This window comes from Ornithorhynchus anatinus, chromosome 16 (genome assembly GCF_004115215.2).
Source record: "Ornithorhynchus anatinus isolate Pmale09 chromosome 16, mOrnAna1.pri.v4, whole genome shotgun sequence".
NCBI lineage: Eukaryota > Metazoa > Chordata > Mammalia > Monotremata > Ornithorhynchidae > Ornithorhynchus > Ornithorhynchus anatinus.
The window spans coordinates 45,834,239-45,846,767 of record NC_041743.1 but is presented as its reverse complement, the minus strand read 5'-3'; the positions used below and the strand labels follow the sequence as shown (position 1 = coordinate 45,846,767).

Genomic DNA, 12,529 nt, shown 5'->3' with positions numbered 1-12,529 from the left:
GCTCCACCACTGGTCTGCTGTGTGACCCTGGGCAAGTCACTTAACTTCCCTGTACCTCAGTTACCTCATCTGTAAAATGGGGATTAAAAGTGGAGCCCCACGAGGGACAAACTGATTACCTCAAAGCTAACCCAGAGCTTAGAACAGGGCTTGGCACATAGTAAGTGCTTAATAATAATAATTATTATTATTAGCCACGTTCCCTGCCCACAGCAAATTTACAGGCTAGAGTAGGGAGACAGACGTTAATATAAACAAATAATAATTTACACAGAATACCGTACTAATGACTTTTTACAGTATTTGCTTACTATGTGCCAGACACTGTTCTAAGTGCCCTAAGTAGATACAAGCAAGTAAGGTGTTCTAAGTAGATACAAGCAAATCAGATTGGACACAGTGCCTGTCCCACATGGGGCTCACAGTCCTAAGTGCCATTTTATAGATGAATAATAATAATAATGTTGGTATTTGTTAAGCGCTTACTATGTGCCGAGCACTGTTCTAAGCGCTGGGGTAGGCACAGGGGAATCAGGTTGTCCCACGTGGGGCTCACAGTCTTAATCCCCATTTTACAGATGAGGTAACTGAGGCACAGAGAAGTTAAGTGACTTGCGTAAATGAGGCACAGAAAAGTTAAGTGACTTGCCCAAGGTCACTTAGTAGACGAATGGCAGAGTCGGAATTCAGGTCCTTCTGACTTCCAGGTCCATGCTGCTGCATCCACTAGGCCACGGTGCTTCCCAAACAATCAGGGAAGGCCACCTGGAAGAGGTACGATTTCCAAAGGGAAGAGTCAGAGAGGCAGCGTGGCTCCGTGCAAAGAGCCCAGGCTTGGGAGTCTGGAGTCACGGGTTCTAATCCGGGCTTTGCCCTTTGTCAGCTGTGCGACCTTGGGTAAGTCACTTAACTTCTCTATGCCTCAGTTACTTCCTCTGGGGATGAAGACTGTGAGCCCCGCGTGCGACAACCTGATCACCTTGTATCTATCCCAGTGCTTAGGACAGTACTTGGCACATAGTAAGCGCTTAACAAATACAAGTACGAAAACAATGGAGTCAGGAAGTTCTAGGCAAGGGGGAGAGTGTGAGCAGAAGGTTGTCAGCAAATGAGATGAGGACAGGGCACAGGGAGTGGTTTAAATGTGAGAAGAATGAGCCAGCAATGTTACCATCCTTCCTGAGAGGGTGTGATGGGGGAAGGGAAGAGGGCAGGGTGTGGAGAGGGGTGGAAGGGGCCGTCACAATCTGTAATTTTCCCGTTGCCCAGTGCGCTGGCTCCAAAGATCCCCCCATCCCACATCTGCCTGACTGGTAAATTGCCAAGTCGATCAAGCAGAAGTAAAGATGGGTGACTAGATTAGCAGAGAGCACACAGGTCTGGTTCTGGCTTCTGGTCCCCCCTCTGCCCCTGACCTGCTGTGTGACCTTGGGCAAGTTTCTTAACTTCTCCGGACCTCCCTTCCTCCTCTGTAAAATGGGGCTAATAACACTCGCCTCCCCCATCTCCCACGAGTGAGGGCAAATCAATCAATGCTATTTTTAGAGCGCTCATTGAGTGCAGAAAACTTTACTATGCACTTGGGAATGTACAAGACAATACAGTTGGCAGACACGTTCCCTGCCCACAGCCTTACAGTCGTGAAGGAAATGAGGTAAATGACATGAAGGATGAAGGAGCTTTAGAAAAATAACTGCACACTCCATTAACAATAATCATAATAATGGCATTTGTTAAGCACTGTAGACAGCCCTGAGATAGATACAAGATATGCAGATGGGTCACAGCCCCTGCCCCCCATGTGACACATGGTCTCGGGTCAAGGGGTTATAGATCTAGCTGCCCTTTGTACTCCCCCGAGTGACTTCTGACCCTGAAGTTCAGCGGTGGAAGTGTTTTGCCGTTCCTGCTTATTGTAGGCGTGTGGTAAATAACATTAATGGCTAATATTTACTAAATGTACAAAGGTCATGGCTGATTAGAAGGGGAGATTCTTTGATCTTCCCACTGTTCCAGTCAACGTGAGAAGGTGTGTCTCTCGGGATCCTAACGTTTCTGGCCGGCCCTTGCTCCCCATCTCCCCCCGCCCTCGGCCCCCCAGCTCACCAGGAAGGGGCCGCCCCGTAACTTCTTCCCCCAACTTCTCTGTCCTGCTCAGCACAGGGGAGACATTCCTGCTACTGGGGCCCTGCGGATTCCCTCGGCTTTTTCGGCCTCCCATGGTTGCTTTTTTTTGAGGGGGGACTGGGTGGGGGGATTCATTCATTCATTCATTCAATAGTATTTATGGAGCGCTTACTATGTGCAGAGCACTGTACTAAGCGCTTGGAAAGTACAATTCGGCAACAGACAGAGACCATCCCTGCCCATTGACGGGCTCCCAGTCTAAACGGGGGAGAGAGACAGCAGAGCAAAACAGAACAAAACAAAACAAGACATCATCAAGATAAATAGAATCAAGGAGATATACACCTCATTAACAAAATAAATAGGGTAATAAATAATATATACAAATGAGCACAGTGCTGGGGGGGGGGAGGAGGAAGAGCAGAGGGGGAGGGGGAGGGGAGGGGATTAAAAATAATGAAAACAATAATAATTATATTTCTTAAAGGCTTACGATGTGCCAAGCACTGTTCTAAGCGCTGGGGTAGAATCAAGGTAATCAGGTCATCCCACTTGGGGCTCACACTTTTAATCCCCTTTTTACAGATAAGGTAACTGAGACATAGAGAAGTTAAGTGACTTGACCAAGGTCACACAGCAGGCAAGTGCCAGAGCCGGGATTAGAACCAACGTCCTCTGACTCCCAAGCCCGGGCTCTTTCCACTAAGCCACGCTGCTTCTCTGAGAATAGAGATTAGAGTTGAGGATTCAGAGCAAAGGGCAGCCAGGAGGCTGGGGCCCCTGGGACCCTCCCACCATCTCTCCCGGCTCTGTCTATTCCCTGGAGTCCAGTAGGTATACCCTTTGCCGAGAAGAGGCAGAACAACCCATCCGGGGGCGGGAGAGGGGCAGGGCAGAGAAATGGGCAGGGCAGGGGCAGGGCAGGGGCAGGGGCAGGGGCAGATCTGGTAGTCCCACCTCTCTGGATGCGGGCAGCGATTGGCCTGTTTCTGGAAGGCCCCGGGCATAACATGGAGGGAGGAGACACCGCTCTCCGTTCCCCACTCCCTCTCTGCCAGACCACCTGGAATGCTGAAGAGCAGCTGCGGTAGAGAGAGGCTTGGCGGGGCGAATCATGGATCTGTCGACCTTTCTGCTTTGGCTGCTCGCCTGCGGGGCATCCAGGGCCAGTCCAGGTAGGCCGGTGTCTGGCCGGGGTGGCTTCCCGCTGCCCCCTTGGCCCCCTGTGGCCCCGTGACCGATTGCTGGGCTGCTGCTAGCTGGGGGACACCTGGATGGGGGCAGGGGAGAAGTGTAGGAGCAAGGCTTGGGAGAAGAGGGTTGCAGTCCTGCTGGGAAATGGGAACGCAGTTCAGTTTCTCACTGCAAGGCCAAAGAAGGAAGCTGCCATCCTGCAGGCCAGGAGGCGCTCGGGGCCCCCGACCTCGGCACGTTGTCAGCGAATAGGAACACTTAAGGAAGGCGGGCTACTCCGCTGGGCGGAGAGAAACACAGCCCTCCACCTCGTGGTCCAGGCGTCCGGCCCAGTCCCGCTGTAGCCTGTTCACAGCAGGAGAAGCAGCGTGGCTTAGTGCAAAGAACACAGGCTTGGGAGTCAGAGGTCGTGGGTTCTAAATCCAGGCTCTGCCACTCGTCAGCTGTGTGACTTTGGGCAAGTCACTTAACTTCTCTGTGCCTCAGTTACCTCATCTGTAAAATGGGGATTAAGACTGTGAGCCCCAGGTGGGACACCTGATTACCTTGTATCTACCCCAGTGCTTAGAACAGTGCTTGGCATAAAGAGAACGCTTAAAAATACGATCATCGTGATAATAATAAGCAGGGAGCAGCTCCTAGGTGGAGTCCAAAGTATTTCCACATCTTCAGGGCCCACAGGTCCACAGGCCCATCCCTCCCTGGCACTTCACCTCTCCCTCCCCAGTGGCAGCGTGACCTGAGGAATGGGCTGAGGCGGGGTTGGGGCAGGAGCACTGGGGCAGACAAGAGGGGATGGAGCCCCGGGGGCGTCTCAGGGCAAAGTCAATTCAGAGGGGCTTAGCGTATGAGGGGCAGGGAGAGGTGGGCATGGAGGATGGGGGAGCTAGAGGAGGCAGGAAAGGCACCTTGATTCTCCCAAAGCATGGCAGAGCCCCATTTGATCCGGGAAGAGGCCAAGGGGAAGTTAGGAACAGAAAGCGAAAACACTTCTCATTGTTTCTCTTTGAGATGGGCTTTCTTAGAAACCACAGGCCCTACAGCTGCCCACCTCCAAACCCCACACCTGTCCTACTTCCAGGCCCCTGCAGGCCAGCAGCTGGAACGTCCCCAGCTGAATCTGTCACCCTTCTGGCCAGGAAGAGGGCAACACTGTGGAAACCTCAGACCCGGTGGGGTAACCCCATCCCCAGCACGCCTGTGTTCCCAAGCCCCGCTCCAGCAGACCCTCAATAAACACAGAGAATCACAAGGACCATGCAGAGAGACCGAGTACCTGTTGTGGGCAGAGCCCGGTGTCCTTACTGGGCACTTGCTGAGGGCAGATTGTGGGGCACCGACCTAGTAGCTTTGAATGTTCAACAGAGGCCAGGCAGGAGGGCAGTGGAGACAGACAACAGGCAGTTAACGCCTAAGACAGGAAGGACAAAAATATCAATTATATTATTGATGCCCATCTACTTGTTTTGTTTTCTGTCTTCCCCTTCTAGACTGTGAGTTCACTGTTGGGTGGGGATTGCTTCTGTTGCCAAACTGTACTTCCCAAGTGCTTAGTACAGTGGTCTGCACACACTAGGCACTCAATAAATACGGTTGAATGAATTAATGAATGAAAAGTGTAGCAGCAGGTGTGACCACATCAGGATGGAGGAATTCAGACATTTATGAGAACTGACTGGTCGGGGTTGGGTTGACGCTTAGCGAGGGGTTGGAGGTTAACCAAGGAACGATTCCCGGAGGAGGTGAGGTTTCAGAAGGGCTTTGTAGATAGGGAAAGCTGGGGACGTGGTGGATTTGGGAAGGGAGGGAGTTTCAGACAGGGGAAACAGCATGAGTGGGGGAATGGAGGTGGGAAAACGGAGAGAGGGACAGCTAGAATTTGGGAGGGAGAGCACTCAATAACCTTGGCCCATCCCACCTCAGCTACTACAAACCAGCCCGCACATTTCGCTCCTCTAATGCTTTCTCACTGTACCTCCATCTCGTCTATTTTGCCGCCAACCTCTCGCCCACATCCTGCCTCTGTCCTGGAACGCCCTCTCTCTTCATACCCTACAGGCAATTACTTTCCCCACCTTAAAGGCCTTGTTGAAGGCACTTCTCTACCAAGAGGGCTTCCCTAAGCCCTGATTTCCTCTTCTCCCACTCCCTTTTCTGTCGCCCCTGAGTTGCTCCCTTTAGTCACCCTCCCTCCCAGCCCCACAGCATATGTCCATATCTGTAATATTATTTATTTATTTAATGTCTGCCTCTCCCTCTAGACTGTAAGCTCGTTGTGGGCAGGGAATGTGTCTGTTATATTATTCTAGGGTACTCTCCCAAGTGCTTAGGTCAGTGCTCTACACATAATAAATACTCAATAAATACTGACTGACTGAGTGTGAGCTGTGGAGCAGGTGAGGAGAGGCAATAGGTAAAATGGAGGGAATTATAATGTTGGTATTTGTTAAGCGCTTACTATGTGCCGAGCACTGTTCTAAGCGCTGGGGTAGACATAGGGGAATCAGGTTGTCCCACGTGGGGCTCACAGTCTTAATCCCCATTTTACAGATGAGGGAACTGAGGCACAGAGAAGCTAAGTGACTCGCCCACAGTCACACAGCCGACAAGTGGCAGAGCTAGGATTCGAACTCATGAGACCTGACTCCAAAGCCCGTGCTCTTTCCACTGAGCCACGCTGCTTCTCAATTAGCCTCGCTGCCCCTGGTCAGAAGTTCTGTTTGATGCAGAGGGAGGTGGGCAACTTCAATGGAGGTTTTTGAGGAAGGGGGAGACGGGTACAGGGCAATATTTTGGGAAGATGAGCCAGATGGTAGCATGGAGTAGGGGGACTGGTAGGGGGAGGGGCTTGTTACACTATGACCAGAGCCTGGGTCGTGGAGAAGGGGTGGACCCGGGAGATGTTGTAGATGAAGAGCCGGTGGGATCTGGCAGTAGATCGCACTTGAGAGCTGAAAGGCAGCGGGGAGCCGAGAGCGACCCCCAAAGCCGCAGGCTCCTGGGATGGTGGTGACGGACAATGGTGAAAGTGGCGATGGAGCTGGACAGTTGGGAGGAGGGAAGTGAGCATCCGGTCTTCTTTGCCCGTTGGGCCACGGGGAGAGGCACCAGGAACGGCAGGACCGCACTGCCTGGGTCTCATGGGACCAAGCCTGAGCCCTGAGCCCACTGAGCTGAGAGCTGGGGGTTGGGGGGAATCCAACGCCCTGGCCTCCTGCCACTGAGCGGCCTCCTGCCCTGAGCCTAATCGGCTGAACCCAGCCTCCCCCCCGGGTCCCTCCCCAAGCGATGCACCCCGGACCCTGCGGCGGGGCGGGTGGGGGTGGAAGGGAGAGGAGGGGTGGGCCCGTCCAGTCCTGAAGGGCAACGGTTCTGTCATGGCCAGGTCAGTTCTGGCACATCTCTGACCTGCACCTGGACCCGGACTATCAAGTCTCCCAAGACCCACTCCAGGTGTGCCCATCTGCGGGCTCCCAGCCGGTCCCCAACGCTGGCAAGTGGGGGAGCTACCTGTGCGACGCCCCCTGGGCCCTGCTCAACTCCTCCATCCACGCCATGCGGGACATCCTGCCCCAGCCGGACTTCATCCTCTGGACGGGGTGAGCGACCGGGGACGTGGCCCGGAGACCCTCCCGGAGAGACGGGTGCTGACTAAACTGTGCAGGCCCAGCGGGGGAGGGTGGGCGGACAGGGAGCGTGGTCGGAGGGGAGCCGGCCATCCTGACACGTCCTGAACCCGTTGGAAGACCCTGAAACAAAAGTGTCAGCCTCTAGCCTCCAGCCCCTGGGGCCTTGGTCCAGTCTCATCTACAGCAGGATCTGGCACTCAGCTCTTCCCAAACTTGCATCCAATCAAAACCCCCAAATCATTAACTGGGGGGATGAGATCGGGGACCGCCCCCACCCCCGCCCCCCAGAGGACCTTCTGGCTCCGGTTCCAAAGGGGGCCCAGGACCGCAGATCTGTGGGAGCCGGGTTTGGGGGTCGGCAGAAACCGCGGTAGCGGATCCAAACCCTGAGGAGTGGGTGGTTCCTGGGTCCCTGGAGGGCTAGACCCACTTGGGGGAAAGCTAGGGATGACCGGAAGCCCCAGCTGAACCAGACCCTGGAGGCCCAGGCTGGGACTCCCCCAGTCTCCCCAGTGAAGCTCTGGCACCTGTTCCATCTGGGAAACGTGGGCTGGGAAGACCTGCTTCGCGACGGCAGGTTGGGGGCAGTGGGGCAGCGGATCACCTGCCCTCCCGCCCCTGCCCGGTCAGCCCCCTCACCTTGCGCCTTTTGTCCCCCTCCCTGGTCCCCGCTGGATCTGTGGTGGTACAGTGATGACACCCCTCACGTCCCCGATGAGAAACTGGGGGAAGACTCCGTGCTGAAAATAGTGGGAAACTTAACCAATCTCATCCGGAAGGTATTTCCAGGTACAGCCTGGGGCCGGGGGCAGGGGGAGGATGGGGACCCAACTCTGGATGGTGCCCGGGCTGCAGCCCCAGGTGCCCCTTCTGGGCCCCAGGTGGGACAGACGGGAAAGCAGGCTATGCTGCTGCCAGGGTTGTCCACACCTGGCTAGACAGACGGGGACGGCCTCGGTCTGACAATGGTGGAATTTGTTATATTTCTTTCTTTTCTTTCAAGAGCATTTACTGAGCCCTTACTATGTGCAGAGCACTGTACTAAGCACTTGGAGTGTACTATCTGGCAACAGATAGAGACAATTCCTGCCCAATAACGGGCTCACAGTCTAAGCGGGGAAATATGCTTACTAGGTGACAAGCACTGTACTAAGCACTGGGGTAGATACAAGATAATTAGGTCAGGTATCATCCATGTCCCACATCGGGCTCAGCCTACTGGGAGGGAGGACAGGTATCGAATCCCCATTTTACAGATAAGGAAAGAGGCACAGATGGTTCTGGCCGTCTTCGGCCGCCTGTCCAGATTTTGCAGGGAGGGAGCGGAAACAATGTGGCGACCCTTGTGATGTTCCCAGAGGGCTCTGCTCCCCAAGGCCAGAGATGGCGGTCAGGCTGCTCGACCACCCTCCCACTGAAGGGTCGATCTCCTGTCCGTCCTCCCGCCTCATGGGATAGGAGGGAAAAGCAGGAATGGTGAGTCTGACCTCAGGGGAGAGAGAAAGTGAAACATAGAGCACGTGGCACTTATTCATCAACACGGCAGAGTGGATAGAGCACGGGCCTGGGAGTCAGAAGGTCATGGGTTCTAAACTCGGATCCACCACTTGTCTGCTGTGTGACCTAAGGCAAGTCACTTCACTTCTCTTGGAGAAGCAGCGTGGCTCAGTGGAAAGAGCACGGGCTTTGGAGTCAGGGCTCATGAGTTCGAATCCCAGCTCTGCCACTTGTCGGCTGGGTGACTGTGGGCAAGTCACTTAACTTCTCTGTGCCTCAGTTCCCTCATCTGTAAAATGGGGATTAAGACTGTGAGCCCCACGTGGGACAACCTGATTCCCCTATGTCTACCCCAGCGCTTAGAACAGTGCTCGGCACATAGTAAGCGCTTAACAAATACCAACATTAATTCTCTGTGCCTCAGTTACCTCATCTTTAAAATGGGGAATAAGACCGTGAGCCCTATGCGGGACAGGGACCGTGTCCAACCCCATTTACTTATATCCACCCCAGCTCTTAGTACAGTGCCTGGCACATAGTAAGCACTTAACAAATACTATAATTTTATTCAAGACCCCACAGGGGGTGTTGCAGAGCTGAATCCAGAATCCCAGGCCTTCTGATCACCTCCCCGCAAAGCCCTCCCACCGACTCCAAGAAACAGAAAACCCTCCTTGCTACCACTTCCCCACTTTCCTCCCTACTTCTCCGAGGCCGGAGGTCAACCCCAGAACTAGGTTAACTGTACCCTGGACTGGGCACCGTACCCCTGCCGCCCAGGCCGTAGCCCTCTCTGTGTCCACCAGAAGGTAGCGGGCAGCGGCCCCATCTGCCCCCGGGGGTGGCACCTTAGTGGTTCCGTAAGGCTCAGCAGCGAGGAGGGAACTCAATGGAGCAGGTGGGTGTCCCAATCCAGGGTCTTGCCCTCTCTGTAGTGCCACCTCCTGCTGATCACCCACCCTCTCTCGGATTTCTTCCCAGGGACGAAGGTCTACCCTGCTCTGGGAAACCATGACTTCCACCCGAAGAACCAGTTCCCCGCGGGCCCGAGCTGCATCTACGACCGTGTGGCTGACCTGTGGCAGCCGTGGCTGCTGAATGAATCCATCTCTTCGTTCAGAACTGGTACCGCACAGACGGGGTGATGTGGGGCACCTCCCCTCGCTGGTCCTGAGGGAGGAACGGGGGGCAAATCACCTCACCTGCTGTGCACGTTTGCACACACAACCACATGCCTGTGATATGGGAGAACTGAGGCGGGCTGATGCTCTGAGATATGTTCTGAGAGCCTCACCCCCCGGGGCATCTGAGCACAAGCCCCCGTGATCGGGATGGAGGCCCGGTGCCCGGCAAGCCCCCTGCCGTAGCAGACAGCCCTTCACTGGTTCTGCCCAGCACTGGTCTTCCCCTGCTATGGCATGGGCAGGGCTTGGCCTGGTAGTTGAGGCGGGGTAGTTTGGGGCAGGGCAGGAGGGTGGGCTTGGCTTTGGAGGGTCGGGAGCCAGGGCCAGGCAGAGATAAGCGAGGGGCGAGTTTTGAAGGAGGAGATGGAGGGGGTGGTCAAGGGGCAAGGAGGGGGTCCTTGGGGGCAGGAGCAGAGGATGTGAGCAAGGTGGGCTGTGGCCCAGGAGAGGGCATAACTGGGAACTGGGAAAGGGGAGACTATTGACCTGGTCCTTTGTCCTTCAGGGCCCAGCACCGGAGTGAGGGGGCAAGAGGGTGAGGGCTGGGACTCATTTCTGGACACTCCTGAGGTGGGTGCGTGTGTGGGTGGGTGTGAGCATGTGCCACCCTGCGCCCCTCAGGTGCGTTCTACTCCGAGCGGCTGACCGGTCCGGGAGCCACGGGACGGATGGTGGTCCTTAACACTAACCTGTACTACAACAAGAACCAGCAGACAGAGGGTCTGAGGGACCCGGGGGACCAGTTCCGGTGGCTGGACGAGCTGCTGACCAATGCGTCGCACCATGGGGAGAAGGTAAACTGCCACCTTATTTCCCGTGGTGGAAGAAAGTACCCCCTTGGCGGTGGGTAGAGGGGGCAGAGGGGGATGGGGAGGTGGCACAATCATCTCAGGAAAATCTCCCCCCCTCAACCCCCATAGGTGTTCATCGCCGGCCATGTCCCCCCCGGTTACTTTGAGAAGAAGCGGAGCCAGGCCTGGTTCCGGGAGCCCTTCAGCCAGCGCTACGTGGAACTGGTCCGGAAGCACCACGGTGTCATCGCCGGCCAGTTCTTTGGCCACCACCACACCGACAGCTTCCGGATGTTTTACGACCTCGCAGGTACCCTCCTCGGGTGCTCCGGCCCCGCTGCCGGAAACCACCACGGCTGGCTACCCGCCCGGTCCTCCTCCTTAACCCCGGGCTTCCGGGCAGAGGGGACAGCGAGGGCAGCCGGGCTCTCGATGGGAACTCTGAGGCCAACTGCGAGGGCACCGGGCAGGGCAACCCTCCTGCTCAGCCTGGGCCCGGAGCTTCCCTGGGGGGACCGAGAGGCAGTTGCTTCCCTTCAGGTCCAGCTCTTCCAGACGTGGGGTAGCCATGAGTGCCCCCCAGCAATCCCCTCCCCTCCCAACGATGATGCTCACCCCCAGTGGTGCAGCTGCTGGCCCAGGTGACCCCTGGGGCTGGCAGGTCCAGCCAACGTCAAAGATCCTTTTTCTTTCATCTTTTTTCTGAATCTTATGAAAATCCCAAAAACCACTCACCCTCCTTTGTGTCCCCCCCACCCCTGAACGGCTTCTCCCCCTCCAGGCTTGAGGGGAGGGATTCTCATGTGTTGGGATGGTCTCTGCGGGCAGGGGTCCCTATCAGCGTGATGTTCCTGACGCCCGGAGTCACTCCCTGGAAAACCACGCTGCCGGGCGTGGATAACGGTGCCAACAATCCCGCGATCCGCGTGTGGGAGTACGACCGTGCCACCCTGCGACTGCAGGTAACAGGGAGTCCCGCTTCCCCGAGGGCGCGGGCCCCCCGCCATGCATCTCCCCGCCACCGTCCCCCCCCTGCGCTGGGCCGGGGGGGAGGGGGACGTTCCCGGCTGACTCCACTGGTCTCTGGCACATGGGGCTGGGAAGGATCAGCACCCAGCTGGGCCCCACTGACCACGCGGCCTTCCTCCCCGGCCGTCCCCCAGGACACGGTGACCTACTACTTCAACCTGTCGCAGTCGGCCGCGGGGTCGCCGCCACGCTGGGAGGAGGAGTACCGGCTGACGCGAGCCTACCAGGTGCAGAACGCCTCTCCGTCCTCCATGCAGACTGTCCTCGAGCAGATCACCAACGACGACCGGCACCTGCAGTGCTACTACAGGTTCAACTCGGTCAGCTACGATATGACGCCCTGCGACGCCGGCTGCCGCGTCGACCACATCTGCGCCATCCGCGAGGTGGACCCTGCCGGCTACACGGCCTGCTTGGGGGCAGCCGGCGCGGCCTTCTCCCTGCTGGACCGGGCCCTGCTTCCCCTAGCCCTGCTGGCCAGCCTGCTGGTCTGAGCCCCCGTGCCACCCTGACCGCTGGGCGCTGACGGGCTACGGGTAGGCGAGACTGAAAGGCAGGGACCCGGGGTGCCAGGGAAGTCCCCGGGACGGGACGCCTCTCAATAAACAGATGAGGAAAATTGGTAGATCGAGTCGGTTTGACTTGTGTCTACCCCAGTGCTCAGAACAGTGCTGGGCACACAGTAAGCGCTTCACAAATACCACAATTATTATTTTTTAAATGTTTCTGGGGCGGACCCCACCCTGCCCACAGGGCTCCGAGTCCTCTTGGGGCAGACCCAGACCAAGCGCTTTCGGTGGGTCCTGAACGGGAAGCCAAGGAGGAGCCTACTGCTGGTCCGTCGCCCTTGCGCCTCCCCACTTCGGCGGGGTGCACGACCCCTCCTCTCTTTTGGCGAAGTGGATAGAGCCCAGGCCTGGGGGTCAGAAGGTCATGGGTTCTAATTCCGGCTCCACCACTTGTCAGCTGTGTGACCTTGGGTAAGTCACTTCACTTCCTCTGTGTCTCAGCGACCTCAGCTGTAAAATGGGGGTGAAGACTGAGCCCCACGTGGGACAACCTGATGACCCTGTATCTC

The 12,529-nt window shown here is 56.6% G+C and overlaps 1 protein-coding gene across 1 annotated transcript; it reads left to right on the top strand.

The window, feature by feature from the left end:
* Positions 1-3,103: 3,103 nt before the first annotated feature.
* SMPDL3B (sphingomyelin phosphodiesterase acid like 3B) lies at positions 3,104-12,076 on the top strand. The gene is made up of 8 exons (XM_029080216.1): positions 3,104-3,302; positions 6,707-6,920; positions 7,642-7,739; positions 9,429-9,572; positions 10,253-10,425; positions 10,552-10,732; positions 11,251-11,384; positions 11,586-12,076. Exons 1-8 carry the CDS (start codon positions 3,242-3,244, stop codon positions 11,943-11,945), a joined length of 1,365 nt encoding a protein of 454 aa, XP_028936049.1. The 5' UTR covers positions 3,104-3,241; the 3' UTR covers positions 11,946-12,076.
* The last annotated feature ends 453 nt before the right edge of the window (positions 12,077-12,529 follow it).